The following is a 24,628-nucleotide window of genomic DNA, read 5'->3' on the forward strand; positions in this document are numbered from 1 at the left end:
CGGACCTACAGCAACATGTGGAGCAGTTGGAAAACAGGAATAGGCGTAACAACCTTCGTATTTATGGCCTAGCTGAGGGGTCAGAGGGGTCTGACCCAATCGCTTTCTTCAAGTCGTTCCTCCCCAAGGTCCTGCACTTGCCACAAGACAAATCCCTCAACATCCAGCGTGCCCATCGGCTAGGTCGACCGTCTTCCTCTGCTTCCTCTTCACAAAAACCTAGAGGGGTCATTCTTTATTTCCTGGAATACACAGATCTCCTGATGGTTTTGACAGCGGCCAAGTCCCTTCCACATCTCACTTGGTCTGGTTCGTCCCTCTTCTTCGCTCAGGACTATGCCAAGGCTACTGCTAATCGCCGCAAGGCTTTTCTAGGATTCCGAAATGATCTACGGGCGATGGGGGCGCGATATGGCCTCTACCACCCCTGTCTCTTTAAAGTAACCTACAATAATCAAACCACCACTTACGAGGATCCTGTGCGCTTGCAAAGCTTCATCAACGCGCACAGATCATCTGCTATGGACGCCTCCGGTCCATCCTCCTCTGCTCCTGGTTGACTAATGACCCTCTGATTTTGTTGTTTTCCTTGATGTGATTACAGCTGAGTTTTCCTAATCTCCGGATGTTCACTTTGCTGGTCCTTAATATGTTTGCTTAGTGGTTTGTTTGTCGCTTTGGATGTTCCTTATAGTCTCATTGCATTTTCCTAATTGGCCTTATTCCTTCCTTTTCCATTTGTTCTACAGGTAATTCTGTTCTCGTGTTCTGATGATGTCTCCCGGTCCTTGCCTCGTTGCTCCTGGATGTGTCGCCTCACCCAACTGGCTCCTTCCCTCCTCCACTCTATCTCGCACCCTTCCTTTGTAGGTACGTTCCTTTCCTATTTCCTCGTCTGTTTCCCCTGTTCATCCGCTGCTCCTACCTCCGTCTCCTTCCCTCCTCCCTTCTCACCTCTAGTTGGATTTTTCTGCCTTTGTAAGAGTTGCACTCCCTGTATTTCTCGATGTATTTGCTTCTTATCCTCTCCTTCTTTTTCATTTCTCTATCTCACTTTGGATAAAACTGTCTTTTATTCTCATTTCTTTACTATGGCTCTTGTTTTCATTTACCTAGTCCTTTTCTTTTATCTTAGTATTTCTCCACGGATTCTCTTTCTTTCTTATCTTCACTCCTTCTCAGGAATCTTTCCTTCTCTAATCCTACTCTTCATACTGTTTTTGCCTAAAATATCGATATGTCATTGAATTTACTGTCATGGAATGTGAAGGGTATCAACTCTCCGATTAAGCGTCAACGGATTTTGTTACACTTGGCTAAACTAAATGTTGATATTGCATTTCTTCAGGAAACGCATTTAACTGATGTCGAATCTGTTAAGCTTAAACGTGGTTGGGTGGGTGAACTTTTTTACTCTCAGGGTGATGGTAAACGAAATGGAGTAGCAATTCTGTGTCGCAAGTCTCTTCCCTTTCAGGTTCTTACCCATGAATCAGATGCTTCAGGCCGTTGGGTTTATGCTAAGTTATTGCTCAGAGGTGTTCCAATTTCTTTGCTCAACGTCTATGCCCCAACCACGGGTGAACCTTCTTTTTGGGCTGTTTTTTTTCCACTCTTAACCAAATTTATGGATCACAATTTTGTTCTGGCGGGGGATTTCAATCAGCCACTTGATCCCTTCGTTGACAGGTCGTCCAAAGCTCCATATATTCCCAACAAACCCCATAAATTGTTCAGCCACGCCATATCGCAGCATAAGTTAATAGATTCTTGGCGCCTGTGCAACCCAAATATACGGGAGTACACTTTCTATTCTCCCTGTCACCACTCCCAATCACGGCTCGATTATATTTTTGTCTCCCACAATCTTACCCAATCACTCCTACATTCTGAGATAGGCCCTATTTTACTTTCTGATCATGCTCCCGTTCTCACAAGTGTTGATGTATTCCCCAACCCTAATGGCCCTAGAAGGTGGCGGTTCAACAACTCACTTCTGGCCGATCCCAAGTTTACGAGTACTTTCTCCTCATTTTTTGATGAATTTTTTCACATTAATGATGATGTCACTCTCCCTTCTCATATTATCTGGGACGCTTTTAAAGCGGCTGCACGTGACTTTATTATTAGTTACGTTGCGAACAAGCGCAAAACTGCACGAAGGTTCACCAAAAATCTCCTCGCTGACATTAAGAAATTCGAACATGCATATTTCACCTCTCATTCTGCTGATAGTTTGACTGCCCTTATTGCTGCAAAAATGAAATTTAATGAGAAATCTACGGAGGACGCCTCCCTGTACTTGCTGAAATCTTCTGCTAAGTTTTATGGGGGTAGGAATAAAGCGGGAAAGCTTTTAGCTAATTATTTGAAAATTAAGCATAACAAGTTAAATATTGAATCTGTACATGACTCTGAGGGTGCCTTGAAACATACTGATGTTGATATTCTTGCCGAATTTTCAAGTTTTTATGAAACTTTGTACACCTCTGAAACTCACTCTTCTCCCAACTCCCTTGCACATTACTTTTCCGCTATTCACACACCTTCTAACTTCCCCTTTGATCTTTCCTCTTTAGAGTCTGACGTTACACAAGAGGAATTACTCACTGCATTACAACACCTCAAGCCCAACAAAGCTCCTGGCCCCGACGGTTTCACCGTCGAATTTTATATTCACTTTTCTAAATTATTGATTCCTCGACTACACTTCCTTCTCCACACTTTTATTGCTCAAGATGCTTCCTCGGGGACGTTTTCCGATGCCCATATTTGTCTGATACCTAAACCTGGAAAAGATGCCAACTATTGCAAAAATTACAGGCCCATATCGTTAGTCAATATCGACTATAAACTTTTCGCTAAAGCATTAGCGATCCGACTGGATCATCTTCTCCCTGACCTCCTAGGTGAAGAACAGTCCGGGTTTGTCAAGGGTCGGTACATCACGGATAATACTAGACTTCTATTTAACGTCTTGTCGAAATCCTCCCGTTGCCAACACCCGCTCGCAGCAATCGCCCTTGATGCTGAAAAGGCGTTTGATCGGGTTGAATGGCGCTATCTCTTCCATGCTCTTACTTGGTTCGGTTTTGGCCCTAGATTTATCTCTTTAGTTTCCCTGCTATATTCTCACCCTAGAGCTGCAATCTTTGCAAATGGTCAACTCTCCTCTTATTTCGATTTAGGCCGTGGTGTTCGCCAGGGTTGTCCTTTGTCTCCCTTTCTCTTCAATCTCGCTCTGGAGCCTTTTCTTTCCAGGCTACGTCAAAATCCCGCCATTCACGGCTTCCAGATTGCAGATTCCCACATCAAACTTGCTGCTTACGCAGACGATATTTTACTTTTTCTTTCCAACCCTGCAGAATCTATTCCGGCCTTCCTAAATGAAGTCCGTAATTACTCCTCTATCTCTGGTTATAAACTTAATCACGACAAATGCGAGATCCTTCCCCTAACCAAGTTCACCTTCAAACAAGATTTTCATGACTCCCATTTCACTTGGTGTCCCTCCCACATTAAATATTTGGGCTTATATATTACTTCCTCCATTCCAGCCACTGTCTCTTTATGCATGTCCAAATGTACGCAAAAGATCGCTGATCTCACTATAAGATGGCACCCTCTATACCTTTCCTGGTGGGGTCGCCTCGACACCATTAAGATGATGATTTCTCCTATTGTTCTTTACACACTTTCCAACATTCCTATACATATTCCCGCGAAATTCTTTACAAAAATTAACTCAATGTTATCTTCATTTTTGTGGAACTCCAAAAAACCTAGAATGTCTCTTGCCAGGCTTATACGTCCTGCCTCTGAGGGTGGTGTTAATTTCCCTGATTTCCCTGCGTACCAGAAGGCCTTTTTACTACGTCAAGCCTCCCTTTGGCTTCAAGATTCTACTTGCCCTCTATCGGTTAAAGTTGAACGCGCTCTCCTTTCTCCGTTTTCTTTTGCAGAGTATCTGGCCTTTTCTCGTAAACCCTCTTTGCTTCCTACTTCTATTCACAAACACACTCTCAAGCTTTTGTTATCGGATGCCCCTGGTCCACCTCTAACCGTCGCAGATTTCCTTTCTTCTACTATTTGGCATAATAAGTATCTCTTAATTGGTCTTAAGCCTTTTTATTGGAAATCATGGAGGACCCGAGGATTGAGTTGGATCTCGCAACTCTTTTCTGGTTCCACTTTCCTTTCTTTTTCTGATCTCCGTTCTTCCTTTGGCTTACCCTTATCTTTTTTCCCCAAATATCTTCTACTTAAGGATGCGGTTCTAGCGGTTCATGAACAACTCTCGGCTTCTTCTCCTCCCCCTCTCTCGCACTCCCTCATCTCTCGCCTTCACTCTCTCTTGCGTACTATACCTACAGCGTCTCTTCTTTATTAACACCTTCACACCCATGACCTGCTCAGACCCAAATCCAAGGTTGAATCTCAATGGGAAGCTGATCTTGAAATAGTTTGGCCGATATCCTTATGGGACAAAATATGGATAAAAATGCGTAAAACCTCCAGAGCCGCTTCCCTGACACAATCCTTATTTTTTATTTATAACAGACTTCTTCACACTCCTGCTACGCTTCACAAAAGATTTCCCAATACCTCACACAATTGTTGGTCGTGTGACTCCCCCAACGCCACCCTACTCCACATGCTCTTTCTTTGCAAACATGTGCATGCTTTCTGGTTGCAGGTGTGGGCTCAAATTAATGTTATTTTTCATACCCGTATCCCTTTTTCTCTTTCTCATCTTTTTTTGGGTAGTTTATCTCCTAGCTGGGATGGCGTAAACATGTATGTTCGCATTATTGATTTATTACTAGCCACTGCTTTTCAACAGATTACTGTTAACTGGAAAAATACGTCTAATGTTTCCTTTAAAGCGTGGTGGTTTAATGTTTGTTATAACCATAGACTTGACAATGCCTTTGTTTTTCCTACTCAAGTAGCAGCTAAACGTGCGGAGCTCTGGCTCCCCATTACGTTATACTTAGATAGCTGTGTTGCTCGTTCCTCTCGTCCATCGCCTGAACAACAAGAAGTTTCCAAACCCCCATGATGCCCTTATTAGTCCATAACTCTCTATACATACTGCTTGTCTCTTACTTCTTTTGTAATTAGTTGTCTAGATTATAATTAACATGATTAATGCAATTTTATTTCGTTTTATTTCATTTGCTTATGATCACTGTTTGGATGTACATTTCCTCTTGCATATTGTATTCAACACCCCCACTTTCCCCTTTCCCTTCCCCTTTCCTCCTTTCCCCCCTTTTTCCCAGCGGAACTTGATGTACTGTATTCTCATTTTTCAATACCTAATAAAATTCTTTTAAACTTAAAAAAAAAAAAATCATTTTTACTACAAAAAATTCAAAAAAGGTAGCAGCATTTCATCTTGCCTCCTAATTTGAAAAGAAACACGTATTTTGAAATTACCAATATCCGGGTTTTGGCACAGAAATGGGCATTGCCAATGTAAAAGAATAATGAAAGTCAGTAGCAGATAGGGGGTAGGAGCATCGCTAATGATCAGACTTAAAATATCACAAGAGAAAATGCTTTGGGAGGGATTCTTTTTTCACATGCAGTACTGGGGGAAGGGTATTTATTTTCCCTTGCATGAAAATAGCACTTTTGTTTCCCTTGCATGGACCTTGATCAGCAATTTCGGTTTTCCTAGAATTGCTTAAGGGAAACACCTACCTAACACTATTACAGATGACAGGAAGAGCGGTTATTAAATTATAAATAAAGCCATCAGGGTGATAATAAAACTGTCAGGAATGTCAGTATGATAGTAATAACACCGACAGTATTGACAGTGGGAAGATAATCTCACTATAAATTATGCCAGCAAGAAGTGATCATTGTCAGTGGTATCAGGAGAAAATGAATTAATATCATTACTAGTGTCAGTAGGATGTTAATAACATTTTTCGGGGTGACAAAGAATAGCAATAGCACTATTAATAATGCCAGGGATATGGGAATTACCGTATTATTGGTGTAAGCATGCTAGTAATACCACTACTAGTGGTGGCAGTAGGGTGGTGAGAAAGCAATTTGAGGAATCATGAGAACTGTGATGAAACTGCTAATACCGACAATAGGATAGTAACTACACGATCACTGTAGAACAATGACGGTAGGTCAGTAATAACATTGGTCATGGTATCAGGACGACAGTAATAATACTTTTGGTGGTATCAATACCACCAGTAGAATGGTAACGGAATCAAAACAGAGATCTGTGTAGCATGATCTAAAATCAGATCCTGGACACCAGCATATTTTCTGTCAGCTGGTTCCATTTGGACTGAGCACGTTTCACGTCTTTATCGCTAAGCATAGCCCGGCACTCTACTGTTTATGGATCGCCACAGCATGGTAGCTCTTGAGTTAATATTCCAGAAGAATGACTCAAATGACCACATAGCTTAGACCTCTGGGCACTGCGCTGCAAACATCGGATGTCTAAACCAATACGAAATGTCCTTCGTATGGACAATTCACTGGATGCACAAGAACTGAGAAAAATACACATTTTAACCACACAATTAAATAACTTTTCTACATACTAAACCCTAAAGAATAGTGATCACATACTGTGATATTTAGTAATTGCATTCTGTAATGCAGAGTACTGTAGAGCTGCATAATCTTTAAAATACTTATCTTCCTTCAAACACAAAAAGTTAAGGAACATATGTCGCACTGGAGTACATTTCCGTTAAACATGCTAGGGAGTGTTGCATTATTTTGAAAAGTGGCTTTACCACAGATGAGTTATGCCCACGGAGAATTCTGCTGTCTTACTTATTTTCTAATGATGCAGGTTATTTCCCGATAGGGCTCATGGAAGGGCGGGGATTAATATTAACCTAGAAGGCCATTCCGACGTGGGAGGTGTTGTGGTTACTGGCTATCATAGCATCTTGAGCGTACTTGTTCACACATTCCCTTGGGTGCAAGCAAAAGAGGTGCGTTTAGACTCGTATTCTCTGGTTTGTAACTGATGCTGTTGTATTATTTCTGTCATCTCAGAAACAAACCTTAAGCAATAAAGTGGGAAATCACGAATTTAAGTGGGATGAAAAAAAATGTGTGTGGGAGGTGTCTCTAAAAGGGGCGTGACCTAAGATGCATAACTAGGAATCCTTTCCAAGAGGCGTGGTCTGTGCAAATAGGGGGGTGGCTTAAACATATAAACTAAAATGTGTTGCTTCCCATAGTATGCCACCCAATCAGTATTTTGGTACCTCTATGTTAGCTTTCTGTTATGGCATGCAGACACATCACACAATAACGGACATGCACCTAAATAAGCCACCCAATTGACTTTGCCAATGCTTATTAGCATTATCAGATAACTAAGTAACAACAAGTGTTTTGTTGTGTATCATTACAATAGGAAATGTTCAATTCTAAAAATAAGAGACTGTGGATTACATGTTATTAAGGTCGGCGGAAAAATTAATGGTCTTCGGAATGTCTCAACCACTTCTGTTCTTCCCTTTACATCACTTTCCTCTGCAGTCCCCCAATGTGTTAAACAATCACCACTTCTCCACAAGTATTTAAAACATATTCTGATCTATTTCCCCGTCAGCAACCTTTTTTCTATCTTCTAAACATACTTCCTTGCATCTCCTTCACTTGACCATCCTCCCACACACAACGCACCCACTCACTCACTTGTTTGCACTTTATTTTCTATTATTACTTTTGCCCGGTCAGTATTTCGACAGTTGTGCACCTCTTTCACACACTTTTGCATACAATCACAGTTACAATTGGCACCCGTGGCTTTTCGTAGAGGCCAGGATTTGGGTGAGCATGTATTCTGAACAAATTTATGAGACACAGACAGTTAGTGTGAGAACTCACAATGTCTTCAGCCTCAACTCCAAGGCTCTCAATCGTGATCGGTTATAAACACCCATGCATAACCTGAACTCAGATAGACACAATGAAGCGTCTCAGTCGACTGTACACACTATAAAAGAGTATTATGCTGCAGATAAATATACAACAGTAACACGATAGTCTGGAAAAAGCAAACATTCTTAGGGAATGCAAGATTAAGTAAAACATGTGAAATGTACAAAGGAACTACATAGCGGACATCAACTACTTTAAGTTTTGTATAGCTATTGTTCAGAAATCGATCACTGTTGTTTCCGGAGAAGCTAGGAACATGAACACCGGGCCAGATAGGGACCCGTTCGAAGGTTCGATTGTAATTTCTGCTGGGTCTTAGACCCGGAGGGATCCAGCCCACTTAAAGCCTTGGGCAAGACGCTCCTGGCTCTGTAGCTGGGCATTATAAGAGCCCTGCTTTCAAATCGTCTTTTTCCTCATTGACATGTACACTCTAACGTAGCTACTGCAAGGTTTTCTAGGGCAACTGTTTAATTACTTTAGAAAAACAGGCTTTAACTAATACATTCAAACTGAGTGAAGCACATGGACGAGCAAGCAAAGGGGGTGATGAAAATAAGCTGGTGAGAGAGGAGGGTGAGGGAAAGCAACATAGAGGTTGGGAGTGCACAGAAGACACAAGCAAGTGCAATTCAGGAAAAGGTGCAATTGCACAGGTGAGAGATGAAAAAATATGCAATCTCATGCAGTGCTTACACAAACAGAAAAAAGTAGCTCCCTGAAAGCGAACATGAGAAGCAGACAATCAACCACGCTGTAAAGAAGCAATGCTCCATGGGATGGACTAACACAAGACTGACAAAAAGCCATCAAATATGAAGAAGGAACAGCATTGGCATAGCCAATAGGTCTCGCCTTTGGGTCCATATAAGTGTTTAGGCAGAGCTATTGGCTTAGGCAATGTTTTCAAGCTATGGCAGTAAAGTAGACAGATATGCCGAAGTAGAAAAGAAAGCGTTTGATGTACCCAACAATTGTAGATCTTGTTAGTGTGGAATAAAACGATACAGAGATTCTTATGTTTTAATAAAATGTGTGGCATTTTCAATATATCAACTTTCAAGGCTGAGGGACCGAGACGGGGATAAGAGCATTGTACACAACGTTTGGCTGTAGCAAAATCCTGTGTTTTCCTTGTGTTGTTTTTAATATTTTTAATAACTCCCCCTTTCACATGTCCATCACCTGGTTGCTTTGTGTTGTGTCTGTTTTAACATATTGTTTAGCATAAACTTTTGTTCGTTAAGGTCCTGCAATGCACACTAGTGGGCATTTTGCGAAAGCATGTTGTTGCTGAAAACGTGAACTTTAAAAAGTATTACTGCTGGCAGGCAAGGGAGGGAGGGATAGACAGGACGGAGAGAAGTGTGATCAGAGAGTGAGAGGGAGCGAGACAGAGAGAGAGAGAGAGAGAGAGAGGGAAGGTTTGGAGAGAGGCATGTAGTTATACAAATAATAATAATAATAATCCACATTTGTTAAGAACGAACAATCACCCGTAAGGGTCTCTAGGCACTGGGGGCCGTCGGGAAGATTAAGCAAGCTATTGCCCAGAGTCACATGGTGCTGGGCTAATCTGGCGCTGGGGATCGAACCGTGATCCCCAGATTCCGTAGTCAGTCGCCCTGGCCGCGGCGCCACACCTCTTCCCTGAAGAGAGTTATTACTTCCTGCCTGAGGCTGAGAGGGTCATAGCCTGAGAACCCAGGGTCACAGAGTAAAGAGCAGGGAGAGAACTGTGACTACAACATTCTAGTAAGGATGTACTGCAGGGGAAGGGAAAAAGGAAAGACATTGTTTAGACGTTTATCTGAAGAAGGTACTAAGGGAAACATACCGCTTAGATGGTTTAAGCTTAAATAATGCCAAAGGACGCTTGTGTTTTCCATTTCCAGCTATAGGTTGCAAATTGCATCTATTCTGAACATTTAATCTGCAGCCAAACCGGATCTCAGCATGCCTTTCAGTGTGTCTTTTAGAAATGGAGGTCTCTCTCACACGTACACATACAGTTTCACAGCTTAAGGTAACATTGCACCCAACTCAACAGTGCAAAAGTTCCACATGTGGATTCATTTGCGCTGTACCTTCTGCCCTCTGCTGTGCCTCCACCCTGCACCAACCCCGGCCTGACCCAAAGCGCGATAAGAGCAGGAACATAAACAACTTGGGTGAAGTTTATAATAAGAATGTTCTTGCAGGCCTTTTTCTGTCGCTGTGCGTCCAAATTATTTTTCCACTAAGCAGAGGCGAGATAATTATTAGTTTCCAATCTCTTCACCTTGATAACTTTATTTTTTATTGCGCTCAATACCACTTTGTAGCTATTTCATACTGTGTGCTAATTAGGGGCAAAGAGAACAAGAGTGATGTCTAAATCCAAAAGTGAAACTACCCCGAACCATAGAAGCAGCGATGGGCTGGACGTGGCGTGATAACAGAACAATGCCACTGGAAATTAACAAACTGTGAGGGGCGAGAGGTGTTGGGGGAAGGCATGGAAAGATTAAGAGAACTGCAAGCGGCGCTGTGAGCCAGCAAGGAGAGGGATGAAAGGGAAAGTAGTGCACGCAAACCAAACATAAAGCTCATATCAAAAGGATCCATGTAGGAGGGGCAGTCCGCAGGGCTGGAACAAACAGCCATAAGGAAAGCCAAATGTACTCTATTCATGAATGAAAACTATGGAATTAGTTAAGGCGGACCAAGCAACTAATGAAAAGTAGGGGGCGTGTGCTGGGGATGTTCAAATCCCACAGAGGGATTACAGCAGGCCTCGCAGAGCAGCGCAAGCGCACTGCCTTTAGGATCGACCTAAAAAGCAAGAGGCATCATAGCGAACTAATGGTAATCAATGAGCATGTGCTGTCTAGTACGCTGGACTTAAAAAGAGAGGAGGCTTCAGAAGGGCTATGGTTCAGGGCCAGGAAGGGAGAACAGCCTGCAGCTATCTATCTAGACTTATCACTTTGGAAGAGGCCATGTATTTAATGTTAATTGCTAATTTAACACCATTTTGATGAATTACCTTGGGTTGTCATTGCCCTTTAGAAAACACACCTGCCTTTTCTAGTGCTTAAATGACAGGTGTCACGATTACACAATTCAACTCTATCAATGTATCAGAAGAGAGCGTTGGTCTTGGTAGGGAGATTGCATGAGATGTCTCTGGCAGAGCTTTAGACACAGCCATTTAAATGCTTTGGTGCACAAAATGGGAAAATGCAATCAAGTGAATGGCACAGTGGCCTTTTGGCAATGTTGTATAATCCCTCTTTAGGCAACTACAAACAAAGTAAATTATAGCTCCATTCATGATCGCTGACAACTGAGTGCATCATGAGGTAGCTCTTTAACATTGTACACAATGACTAAGAAAAACACATGTAAATATAAATTTCAAGACTACACTACTTGTACCAGAATGTACAAAGGGCCATAGTGAAGTACAAATATCTGTGATCCTTTTGAGTATTGTTAAGAGAGAGTAATACTAACCACAACTACAAAAATATACATAAATTCAATCTAGTTAAGGAAATATGAGACAATATTTATTGTGTGTCCTGCACTACCTCATCTCTTTCTAAGCACTGTAAGTAGCTGAAGAAAAGACTATGGTCTGTGCTTGTGGAACTGTGTCTGCATGGGTCTTTTGGGCTTTCCTTATCAAAAAGGTCCAGTTTTGAACGAAACATTCAATACAGTCATTTACTGGCAGATGACAAGAAGTATATGATAAAACTCAAAACTATTTTCTGTGTGATCCCTAGCAGGCACTGTTGGGCTGTGGTTCTCCCTTGAAAACCTGGAATGTGGGGGGGGGGGGGGGAGTCATGGAATTTGCTGGGAGATCCAGTTGCTGCCTGTGTACTGGTGCACTTCAAATAGTAGAAGCATTCATCATCATTTTGACTGTGGGACATCTTCATAATGGCGACGAGTGCCTTGCAGGTCCGTGACACTATCATTGTGCCCTGTGCACTGCTCCTACATTCCTGTGCACTAAAGAAATGTGCTTAACCTGGGTGGAGGGACTGTTGATATGGAGTTATTATGACATATGTGTGGAACTCTGTCAATCTTCCAAGATCCTGGGTATACCCGGTTGAAACGTCACATGGGCATCGTAGAGAACCTCATCCTGAAACCTGTATCACCCATGTGCAGATGAGGTGGGCCGAGCAGCGTATTATGTGTGCCTGGCAACATCAGTACTATGTGCACCAGTGTGACTTTACTGTGAACGACTGACATTACAATCAGGCAAAGCTTGACTACTTGTCACACGCGGCACGCTGACATAATCCCACACTGAATGGTATATGTAATTGGCTGGTATTTCAGCATGAAGATGGAGCCGCAAAATGTTTCCTCATTTTGATGGGACTGTCAAAATTGACAGTTGAGGAATGGGAAAAGGGTATTACTACTTTTTGACTTGTGAATGTTATTCATAAATGGTGCCAGAGAATTGTTTTAAAGCTCACGATGTACAAGTAACATTCCCACATAACCTTATGGTGGGAGAAGTGGAGATCTGTATGATGGCTGATTCAGTTTCACCTTGCACGTTAAGGGGAGAACGATTTAAGTAATTTCCAGAGTGACATTGAGCAAGTCAAAAGTAATGTTAAAATACTGGAAAAAGTTGATAAAGGTGGTAGAATTTAAGGAATGATTTATGTCTAAAGGTAGTGTTGTGAGTGATGCCACTATCTACGTGGCGATGGAGAGGTCATGTTTGCCAGAGGGGAAAAGGGATGGGACAGAAAGACTTGAATATACGTTTTGACCCAAACTGTCCAGAACTGGTGATTTGCTCTAATGCAACTAGGTATGTAGAAGCAAAGAGGTGGGAAGCTTCCTATCTGAAAGTATTTTCAGAGAAACTGGATAAACTGAAGGGATTTGGATAAACGTTGAGGGTAAAGAATGGGGCATTTCTGTGTGTGCATAAGGTGAGGAGGATTCTGGTTGGCTTTAGAATGGAATTAGAGAGACTGAAGGGATTAGACAGTATAGAAGAGTTTGAAAGTTCCCAGTGGTTGGTTCCAGTTTGTTTGGGCACGCATATCTAGTGGGGATTTGAGGTAGCGAGTGGACATGTGCGACCTTATAAAGAATATGTGGATGGATCACCATCCTCTGCCGAATGTAATGGAAATGTTATCTGTACACTAAAAGTAGAACCACACAGAGATGCACATCATCTGACATTCTTTGTGACTCCCCAGGGGGTGTTTCAGTATGAGAGACTGATACAGAATATCATCGGCATCAGGCATTTTCCAAAGCACCATGAAAATGAAGTTAGAGGGCATGTACAGAGTCAAATGTTTAAGATGCTGTTCTAGAGAATAAGAAACAGTTTGAGTGGTCATAATGAGAAATTGCAAATAGTGCTAAATATTTTGAGGTACAGGAGAACGAGCCTGAGAAGTAAAAAATGTAAGATTGGGGTAGGGAGGGAGGCAGGAGCAGGAACTGAAAGAAAGCCTACTGAAGGCTATAAATATAGCTCCAATTGGGCAAGGATCAGCTGCATTTGCTCCTGGCTCTGGTTGAGTTTTATGCTTGGTTTGTGCCCACGTTTGCCCAACTGACAGGACCTATATGTGTTCTTTTGAAGAAGAACTGGAAGTTAGTCTGATGAAGCGAGAATGAGGATGCTTTCAGAGGGCGAACCCTTTGATAACTGTTACAGGAGCATTTCCAAGGTAGATTCCAGAGTACATGGATTAGGACTGGTGTTGCTTCAAGAGAATGGCATGATGAAGTGGTGGCTTTCGCTTCAAGGGGTTTTGGGGTGCTGAGAATACCTACTCCTTAACTTACTTGAGAGACAGATGCCATGGCATGTTGGTTTGGGTTCACCATTACAGAATGTACTTGGGGGGGCGGGGGAGGGCCGAGTTTGTTCTCTGCATGAATCGCAAGCTGCTAGTGAGTTGTTTAGGGCAAAGGGTGCTGCTCATGCCAAACCTCGAAGAGCCAAATGTAGGCATCGGATTAAAGAGTGTATGTGCCAGCTGGAGTGGGTGCCTTGTCGAAAGAATGTGATGGCCGATTGTTATCCTGTTTGTAATTGCCTGAAGAGAAAGACAACAACAGGGAAGAATGTGAAGCGGAATGTGCTGACACATAGTGAAGGGGTGGCCAAGTGTAGAAGCGCTTATTGGAGAGGTGGAGGTATATAGCATGTGGCTGATGTGCTGACTTTGATAAATGGTTTTGTGAAGAGGTTAGAATTCTGGATCATAGCAGAGAAGTAAGGCGTTGGAGTTGGCCCATGAAGGTCATGGAAGAATCAGGGTAATGAAAAGGATGTGCAAGGACTTTTGATGGCAGTCAGTATACAAATCTGTGGTACATCATATGAGGCAGTGTTTAGTGAGTCCTGTGAGTCCCATGTTACTGTGCCAGTAAAGCTTATAGTGGTGCTGGAGAATCCATTGCATAGATTAGCTTTGGATATTTCAGGTCGGTATGGGGATCAATTGATTGTCTGTAAAATATGCAATAGTAATGGTGGATTTTTAAATGATACGGACTGGGTTTTAAATTGTTAATAGCTAATAGATTCCATGACAGATGTTTTCAATAGAGAGGGATACCCAGAAGAGCTAGAGACTGACAGTGGGCCCTAATTTGTGAGTTCTGAGATAAGGAAGGAATTTTACCCAAATGGGCATCAAACAAGTTAAGACATTGTAGTATCATCTCTACTCCAGTGGCTTAGTTGAGTGCTTCAATAGAGTGATTACGGTGACTTATCTGGATTGGAAAGAAAACCCATGAAGATGTGGGTGGTGCATGATGCACCTCACTTAAGTACAGGGGTTCAATCCTTTTGCTTTGCTGACAGGAAGAGTAGCTGGAAGCCAGCTCAATAAAGAATGAATGGGAAGAACTTCATTGATGAGAAGAAATTGATGGGGTTATTGCTTTAAGGAGGAAAGTTCAGGACAAGTACAGAGGGAATAAGGGAGGAGTGGTTGTTGCAAATGTAAGTTACTAGGTGAGAATTAGAGGCATGGCTGGAGGTATAAGGGTTTAAGGAAATTTTCGAAGACGATGCAGATGAAGGAAATCCATTACTGTATTGTACTGGACAATGGAAAGGTGTGAATTAAAAGTAAAGTATCCGCATTGTCATAATGATTGAAAGGGGATGTATAGGGGTGTTTCTTAAATACCCTTTATTGTATGTGAGAGGAGTGATATGGTTGAGCCGTCACTGATGAGAACAATTGGTATATGAAGTAATCAATGCAAGAGTGTGAAGGCAAGCGAAGAAACAAAATTATGTGTTCGACTAGATGTAGAAATATACAGTTCTGTTATCCAATTGTATATAATCATCTGCTTTTGTCTTCATGCCTAGCTATAATTTATTTGAATTACGTGTATATTATTCTAAATCTGAGTTTTAAATTGTTATTTGCTGGTGATGAATGAAAGGTTGGGTTGTGGTTCTCCCTTGATAATATAAAATGTGGGAAAGTTATAGAAGAAGTGGTAAGTAGAGTGGCGACAACTGGCCAGTTGTTTTTTGGATGCTTTGGCTGCTGGACCCGAGTTCTGTTGGGCTTCAAATAAAGGAAGGCTTCATCACAATTTCAGCTATGCAACATCTTTGTAGGTACCAATGCTAATAGTGGAGCTAATGGTAACAACACTAGCCGTGGTATCGGGAACATATAATAACACCAGGGCACGAGTCGGGGGTACATGCATGTACACGGCGTCCACCCACTATTTTCACAGGGTGGACGCCGTCCCACCTACCAAGAAGTTAGGCCCCACCGAAATATGCTGAACTAGCACCTGCACATTGCCGTCTTTCCATTTCCAGGAGCAACGTGCAGGCAGCGAAGGGTGATTTTTTTTTTTGTGGGGGGGTGACTCCAGCAAGGCCGAAGTTAAGGATCCATCAGGCCTCCTTTTTGAGTATCTTGACTGGAGGCAGCCTGGAACCTCACACAAATGTAAATGCCACAGAGGGAAACAAAGGCACACAGCTTGGTATATCTTCACAGGTACTTAAGAGATGCATTCGTTTGCCTTTGCTCTGTCCCTGTATATAAGTGCAGACACTGTAAGACTCGGATGGGGTGGTCTGTCCCAGTATTTACAGAAATAATTTAAATAGCACTATTTTATTTCTTTTATTGGGCTACGCCGTGACGTCATGTGCTGTGATGGCATGCGTCATGATGTCACTTGCATAGTGTCGAACTTAGTCCCCCCCCCACTTCTTTTTATAGGACTTGTGCCCTGAATAACACTCTTAGTAGTATAAGCAGAATGGTACTAACGCTACTCTAGGTGTCAGTACGATAATTATTACGCTATCATTGGGATTATAACAACACTAAAAGTGGTGTCACGAGAATGGTAAGCGTTACCAAAATGCCAATGCACTACAATTATCTGTGGCATCATGTGGAAACAGTAGTATTGGCGACGGCCCTGTCCTGGAAATAAGATTAATTGTGCTGGAAATAAAATTATTAGTCTAGCCACGGAGGCTGCAGTAAGACTTCTTCACCTCTCTTCCCTGAGGAGGAGGGGCGAAAGCATATTAAGGCTGTCAGCAGGATTGTAATAAAAACGTTTAGAAGCATCAGTGGGATATTAACAACAGGGAGTTGGCGTCAGACGAAAGGCTATGAGCAACACGACTGTGCTCGTGACAGCACTTCAAGTTGCGTCAGTAGATTGGTAATGACAGTATTTGAGGTCTCAGTGTAACAGAAATGGCACTGTAAAAATTATGGTTTCAGTAGGATGGGTTAAAACAGGATAGATAATGAAAAATCGTCTAAGAAAGAGGTTGCATCATGCCACCCTGCCAGGCTATACTTAAGCTCTTCTCTACAACCCCAGATTCTGCCCCCTGTAGTAGCCCTGCCTTCTAACACCTCTGGATCTGCCCAATGCTCCCATATTTACCCCCGTTTCCGACACCCCCTCTGTAAATGCGCCAGGCTTTGGAAGCCTTCTCGTTCCTTCCCTCCGGATCCTCACCTGCACTAGGATGTGACCCACGCTTCCAGCCCCTAGCCCCGCCATAGCGGGCGCTTTCCGCACTGTGCACCGATGCTCCAGGGAGGGACAGACGGCGCTCCCCCTATGTGTATAACACGTGACCTCCGCCATGGCAACGGGACACGCCAGGGTCCGACCAATGCACAAAGAGCCGGGGGTGTGGAGACTGTACCACTGACAGCGTTAGAAACGGAGGAAGGACTATTCCGGCAATAGTCCAAGATTTGTGTCATGGACATTTTTGATTGGGACCCGTCAAACAGCCTGTAAACTAAGGACCGTGTTCAGACGGAGGCCATTGTTCGTTGGGAACATCATGTTCCAAGCGTCTGTTTAGTATCAAGATCCTAAAAGTCAACGTCTTACTACTCCCGACTTGTCGACCTTCTAAAGCCATTCCTGTCACAGACTCTTTTGCTCCTTTCTGGCTTTCCACTATTGTGTATACTTCTCGCGCGTTAACAGATCTTTGTTGTATGGGCTTCTTCTTTTTGACCCCTTCGAAACCACAGTTTCTCACGGATTATTTCTATGGAGTTAAGCTGATGACAGTCCCAGCCATGTCTCCGGAAATGACGTATAGGAGTCGGGCTGGCTTCAGAAAGGAAGCGAGATACTGCTACTGTGGAATAGCTATGGCCGCCCCTCCTTGTGCGCTAATAACCAGCACCGCAACCGGTTACCGGGGGGAGGAGCTAGTGCGGGGTAAGTGCCGAGGGAGGAGCCATTAAGTACCGGGGAGGAACAAGGGAGGTTAGTCGTGATGGGAGGAACTAGTGTGAGATGGTTATCTGGGTGGTGGTAGCTACAGAAAAGTGAATCCCGTGAGAGGAGGTAAATATCGGCAAGCTTGCGAGGTCCCAGGCAGGCTTTAGCAAAGTGGAAAAGTATCTCGTATTATGTTTGACATAGTTAGGTATTTTTTTTTTTATCCACTGACACTCTGCATGGTGGGACTTGTAGCTTCACGTTCACATGTACCCAGACGACTTCCTTTCATGATCGTGAACATATTCAAGCCAGGTTTTTCTCATAGAACAAACTACAGTGTTTACGAAATTTAGTTAAATTGATGTGAACTAAGAATACTTCTCTCTAAAATTATTGAGTTGTGAAATCAAAACTCAGGAAAGGAAACCGGGTGTTCACCATGACTTGTGGGTATTGTTGTAATCATACATGTATATGTGTTCCCTATTTTTAGTTCTCAGCTGGACAAGACTTGTGCCGTCTCGAAGAGACTGTTACGTTTGACTTATGTCCACCCCTGGACACTGCAATGTTCCAGAGACTCATGAACAATATTTTTGAAGGAGTTGCTGGAATTTTGCTCTTCCAGGATGATATCCTAATTAGGGGCAAAACTAAAGAAGAGCACGATAGCAGAGTTGAACAGGTTCTAAAGATACTTGACAGTAAGGGACTCACCGCAGAGCATGCAAAATGCAAGTTTGCTAGCAATTCCGTGAATTACCTGGGCCATCAAATAACTAGTAATGGAATCAGTCCTAAAGCAGAACTAATTCAGGCTATAAAAGACACTCCTGTACCAGCAAACAAAGATGAATTAAGATCGTTTTTAGGTTTGGTAAAGTTCTACTCCAAATTCATCAGAAGCTTTGCATTAAAAACATAACATATGCTCTTAGACAACAACTTAAAATGAAGAACAAATTTGAATGGAATGATGACTGTGAAGCAGCCTTCCAAAACTTGAAGACAGATATGTGCATGGCTTTACCCCTGCAAGGCTATGATCCTGCATTACAAAATTACGTAACAACTGACGCAAGCAATAGGGGTTTAGGCGCAGTTCTAACTCAAAAAGACTCCAAGGGGGTCGAGTTCATGGTTGCTTTTGCCTCGCGCTCGCTAACGCAAGCAGAGGAAAAATTCTCTGTGATTGAGCGTGAAGCACTAGCATGCGTGTGGGCACTGGAGCATATCAGACAGTACATTTGGGGAAGAATGGTTAATTTATGCACTGACCACAAACCCCTAACTAAGGTACTCACCACTAAAGGATTATACACTGCATCCCCGAGATTGGCAAGAATGTCCGTACGCCTATTTGATTTTGTGTACAAAGTTCATTACCTTCCTGGTGTGAAGAATGTTGTAGCGGACTACCTTAGCAGAATGCCAATGAAAAATAAAGAAACTGCACACAATGAAAATGAAGAAATGTGTATTGCGAACGTCTTAGAACAAAACAGCGGAATTGGAAGAAATTAGTGGTTCGTTGAACAGACAAAAGACAACACGATCAGTCAAGTTTTGGAAAAAATCAATGAAGGATGGTCTGCAAAAAACAAGCTACCAGAACCGCTCAAGCACTTCTGGGAAGTCAAGGATGAATTGTCCCTAGAAGACAGATTCCTGCTAAGAAGTGGGAGATTTGTACCACCAGAGTCGTTACGTTCTAAAATACTTGGAATATGCCATGAAGGGCATCTTGGTATTGCTAAAACAAAAAGCAGAGTAAAGAATATGTACTGGTGGCCTGGGGTTAGCACTGATGTTGAGAGAACGATCAGAGAATGCAAATTGTGCATGGATGCTGATAAAACACAGGTTGCGTTTAGACCGCTATTACAACCCATAGCCTCCCCCTCCATGCCCTGAGAGAGAATAGGGATTGATGTAATGGGGCCAGTTTCTGTGGAACTAGAGCAATGGTATTTAGTAGTGATAAAAGATCACTTCACCAAATGGCCTGAGGTTAAAATTACTAACAAACCAGATGCACATAGTATTGTAAGATTCATGGATGAAACTTTTGCAAGGGAAGGTCTTCCCAAACAAATAATAAGCGACAATGGTGCGCAATTCACTTCGGATTTGTTTCAAAACTACATTCAAAGACATAACATCAAACATAAGACGACGTCTGTCTATCACCCAGCAGGGAATGGTGCTGTTGAAAGATTTAATAGGGTATTGAAGGGCACTGTCAAGTTGGCAATAAATAATAACCTTAACTGGAAGCAGGAAGTCTTAAGAACGGTGTGGGCGTACCGAATCACACCATGTGAAACGACTGGACACAGTCCATTTGAACTCATGCGCAGTAGGACACCACTTTCAAGAGACAATGTGGGCTGGTTGAAAGCAGCAAAAAGAGTAGATTGGTCAACAAGAGAAGTCAGGGAGAGACTTACACAATCTCAGCACAAAACTAAGGAACACTACGACAAAAAACACGGATGTAAATATGTGGAACTCAAGGTGGGAGACCTTGTCAAAGTAAGGAGAAGTGGGCATGTAGGCAAGACACAAAACAGGTATACATATCCCTTGTCTGTGCAGAATGTATTTAGTAATTCAGCACTTCTGAGTGACGGAAGAGTATGGCACTTCTCCGCCCTTTCAGCATACAAGTATCCGGCTAAAGGAAAAGAAGATTCTAGACAGACAGTTTCCATGGAGAACTCCAGTTCTACTGCCAAAGACAAAAGGACAACCTTTGACTATTCAGACTGTGAGTCCGACTACGAGTTTCCTTTAACATCGACACCATCTGTGAACAACAACTTAAGATCAATCCTGGCACATTCTATAGGTACTAATGTTCAACCTGGTTCTACGAGGCCCAGGTGCATGTTGCCACCTACGCCGCCTGGAGAGACATCACCGCAGGTCAGCAAGAGCCGGGCAGGAAGGTTGTTAGGACCACCTGTCAAACTGAAAGACTTTGTCTGTGAGTGATCCTCACGGCGCCAGGAACTAACCCCCTCTATTCACATTTTGTTTTTGTGTTCTCAGTTGCAAAAGGGGAAGATGTATTACGTTTGACTTATGTCCACCCCTGGACACCGTTCACACTGCGCGCCCTTGTGTCCCTGCGCGGGCACCATACCTTCAGTGAGGTCACCAGCTGTTGGCTGTCCGTTGACAGTTAACAGCTGATCACCGAACTGACAGGACGTAATTCGCTCCGCCCTCTGTAGGAGCATGTGTTGGCATTCATAATTAAAAGAACTAACTTAATCATTATTGAGTCGGAGTTCCTAACAGAGACGTGTTCCATCTGTGGGCTTACAGGATAGGATGCCCATATTCTAACGCTGGTAAACTTCAGCGTTGCTCTCATTTTCTTTGATGCCATTCATCATGGCATGCGGGGGTCATCCCTCTTCTTGTTTTTGGCCCTCCCATAGGTCATAGAACAAGTACAGGTCTCCTTACACTGCTTTCGGTTTGCTTAGCTAATTTTTCCTTTGTTTTTAAACACTCCATAAGAGTACTTGTGTTTTCAAGAACTCTCCCTTCTACACATATCTCATTAAAATGCATGTGCGTGTACATTAACAAATACATTGCTTGAAAAGTTGTTAAAATATGAACCGCACTAGTTTTTTTTTCTTTTTTTTTCTTGCATGATCAAATGGTATTGGAACGCTCGCTCCGTCGTCTGTCTTGCCATTGCGCGAACACAAGCCCATGGTATTGGAGCGCTTTATGTGCTCACGAGTTATGTTACACATTCATTTTTGGTGGGGATTCAGTGTCATTTAAGTTTTTTTTCCCCTGTTGTTGTTTGCCCGTCTTTCCATCCCCTCCTGCTTCCCTGCTTAACCCATCCCCCTACAACCTCCCTCGTTGCTGCTGCTTTTTAATTTGCACATTCCGATGGTATTGGAGCATTTGTTTTATCCTCCATCTTGCCAACACTGCCGATGGTATTGAAGCACTTAAAGTGCTCACCAATTACTTTACACAATGACACATTAATTGTCTTAGGTGGGGGAAGCGGAAGTGCTTTGCGCAGAATCACAAATTGTTCAGCCAACCCTGAGATTCAAACCGGATTCCCCAGTTCCCTGTCAGCAGCTCTGGTGGTTACGCCACATCCTTGCCTCACTTCAAAACTCCTCGACTGTTTCTCACTATTGCTTCCACATTTGTTCAGCAAGAGCCCGTCAACACCGAACAAGCATTGTCAAAGCCAATAGACCACATTGGCATTGTGAATGTCCTTTAGCCGTGTTGTCTTGCCACACATCTGCTGTTAATGAAAGTCATTGTAAAAAGCTCCTTGATGCGTCTAGCACAGACAACGTCATACCACTTTTGTATATAGGAAGGGCAGAACAATAAGCGTAACATGGGGTGTCGAAGAGACTCAGCATTGGATCAACATCCTGTGACTCTGTGCTGGCCATGATGAAAGGCAGATGTGCGGCTAGACAACAGGGGTTAAAGACTCACATTGACAAGGCCGATCGCTCGGGCATTGCTGAGACCTAGTGGCTTTGCCAGTGCTTGTTTTATACTTGCAAAACTATTGGAACAGCCTAAACCACTATCCGTTAGTTCGCGATGCACATTAGATAAGTTTGAAAACACATTTGACCATTTTTTGCAGAATGTGAAATGGGTGTTGTATGGTCAAAAGAGGGAAGGCTCAACACTTCCTTTCAGTGTGTCAGTATTTCGAACAGATTCTCAGAATTACTGCATATGTTCACCAAAAGGTAATTGCTATTAACTTTACAAAAGGGGGATATATTATCTTTTAAAAAACACTTTTAAACATAAACATTGTGGTTGATGAGGCAGTTCTTATCTGGATACCAGGCTCTTGGGTGACCATATCAGTCCATGCCATCAAGGACATTTCTTCTGGTCTTGGGCTTTTGTGTTACAACTTAATATATATTGCACGTTGTAATCCAGGTTTGAGTCTATTGAAGAAGACACACCTGGTAGCAATGATTTGTATGTGAAAAATTCAGAAATAAAAAAACAGTGTCCATAATATATGGAATTAGGTGGTTATCCTTGGACTCTCCTACAAACAGGGGACACTTTGTACAACATTTGACTACACCAAGTAAACCTATAAGAGTACAATGGGGAAAGAGAGGGAAGTGGTTCTTTGACTAAGTTGAGGACTTAAATAACATGAGATCTATGATTACAACGTGTTGGTGTATATTTATTTGCCAAAAGATACAATTAAGGAGTGGAGATTAATGATTTATCAAAATTTTAGGCTGCATTTCATTTTTAAATAATCACAATCTTTTGAGACTTTCCAGTGGTGGCGCTGAACATTTTAAACATTCTCCATTCAACTTTGCCACCTTCTACTTATGTCATTCAATATGTTGTAGGGTTACATCTGCAGAGGTCTGCAATTTCATATGTTAGGTGATGGAGAGTTGACATTTGAATCGGGGGTACGGAACAGTTGAGAACATGTTTCTAAAATCTAGTACTGTCTCTAAAAATCAGGGACAAACAACAATACATATATGGACTTGTAATATATGAGAAGCAAGTGCAGGGGTGCTGGGAAGTGTATCTTGCAGTTGAAAATAGGTCTTTAAATTAGCTTGTTTCTAGACCTGGAATATACTTTCTATATAAGAAAAGATAATAAACGTTAATAACTGGGAGAAAAGCTTTATGGGAGGCTACTGTTGCAGAGATGATCCACTGATTTCCTGGAAGCTGCTCATGAGTATGAAGCAGAGGGTGGGGGAGAAAAGGGTTAATGCTCGTAACTACTAAGTGGCCCATGTGACGTGACGTGACATTCTTCAACTAGTCTCTGCGCTTTGTTCTTGGAGGCACTGTCCTCCTTTGGGATGGTGTCAGGCTTACGCGTTAACCGTCAGAAGTCGGTTCTCTTCCCGCTGGCGGGACTAGTTGTGTTGGATGCCGCCGCACTCCCTGTGACTGACCTCCGGTGGGAGTGTGACCACTTTCGATATTTAGGTATACAGATCGCCCGTACGGCTGAGGCTAACTATGCACTAAACATTGGAGCGGTTATGACGGAGCTGGATGCATCAGTTTGCTTTTGGTACTGTCTTCCCCTCTCTAATACTGGAAGAGTGGTTCTTCTCCCACGTTTTCACTATGTCCTACAAAACTCCCTTTGCTGCATCCCGTGTACCTCTTTTGCCGCCTTGAACAGTCTTGTTCCCCTGGTGTGGGCCAGCGGGCGCAGTAGAGTGAAGCTAGAGGTATTAAAGCTGGACATTGAGTCTGGAGGCCTGTGTCTCCCAGACCTTCGCTTCTATTATTTTGCAGGATTGCTGCAGTATGCGGTACAGTGGTGTACTGAGGGTTCAAATAATGAGAAGGTCTTGCAAGCAGAGTGGGGGAGGGGCAGACCTCCTGAGATGCCTGATGATTGTATCTGAGGTCCCCTCTTACTTCCTGTTCATAGTCCATCCGGTTACAAGGGTCTGGGAGCAGGCAGTTACCTTAGTGCTCCGCAGGGCTCCGTATGCTCCACTTCTCCCCCTTTGAGGGCTGCACAGCTTTTGTCAGGTACAGAATGTGATGGGCCTTAAATGAAGGTATGCTGAGGGATGCTCAATGGCTGTGGATTTGTATTTGAATAGAACCTTTCTCTTACTTGAGTATGCAAGGGAATGCTATCAACTGTTGGACAATTTCTGCAGTATGTGAAAATCTCACTCCCTGCCCGCAAATTGTGAGTGACTATTCCGAATGAACCGGAAAATTCACAGACATCGCAATTATTACTTGACTCTGGTTCCTCTAGGGGGCTGATTACGCGCATTTTTAAAGCCCTGAAGGCGAACCGCAAAGTCGATGTGACTACGACCCAGGACAGATGGCTGGCAGACATGCCGCTGCCTCTCAC

General features: G+C 42.9%; 2 protein-coding genes across 2 annotated transcripts in view; one reads left to right on the forward strand and one right to left on the reverse strand.

Moving 5' to 3' along the window:
* Positions 1–17,112, reverse strand: part of IQCH (IQ motif containing H) — an 846,786-nt gene extending 829,674 nt beyond the window's left edge. Inside the window, exon 1 of the mRNA XM_085644600.1 lies at positions 16,981–17,112. Coding sequence (XP_085500726.1) covers positions 16,981–17,112 — 132 coding nt within the window. The remainder of the gene's footprint in view (positions 1–16,980) is intronic.
* Positions 17,113–17,204: 92 nt separating this feature from the next.
* The window catches only part of AAGAB (alpha and gamma adaptin binding protein), a 206,363-nt gene continuing 198,939 nt past the window's right edge, over positions 17,205–24,628 (forward strand). Inside the window, exon 1 of the mRNA XM_085644601.1 lies at positions 17,205–17,706. Within this exon, the coding sequence (XP_085500727.1) occupies positions 17,478–17,706 (229 nt within the window). The 5' untranslated portion in view covers positions 17,205–17,477. The remainder of the gene's footprint in view (positions 17,707–24,628) is intronic.

This window comes from Triturus cristatus, chromosome 3_1 (assembly GCF_964204655.1).
Source record: "Triturus cristatus chromosome 3_1, aTriCri1.1, whole genome shotgun sequence".
NCBI classification, from domain to species: domain Eukaryota; kingdom Metazoa; phylum Chordata; class Amphibia; order Caudata; family Salamandridae; genus Triturus; species Triturus cristatus.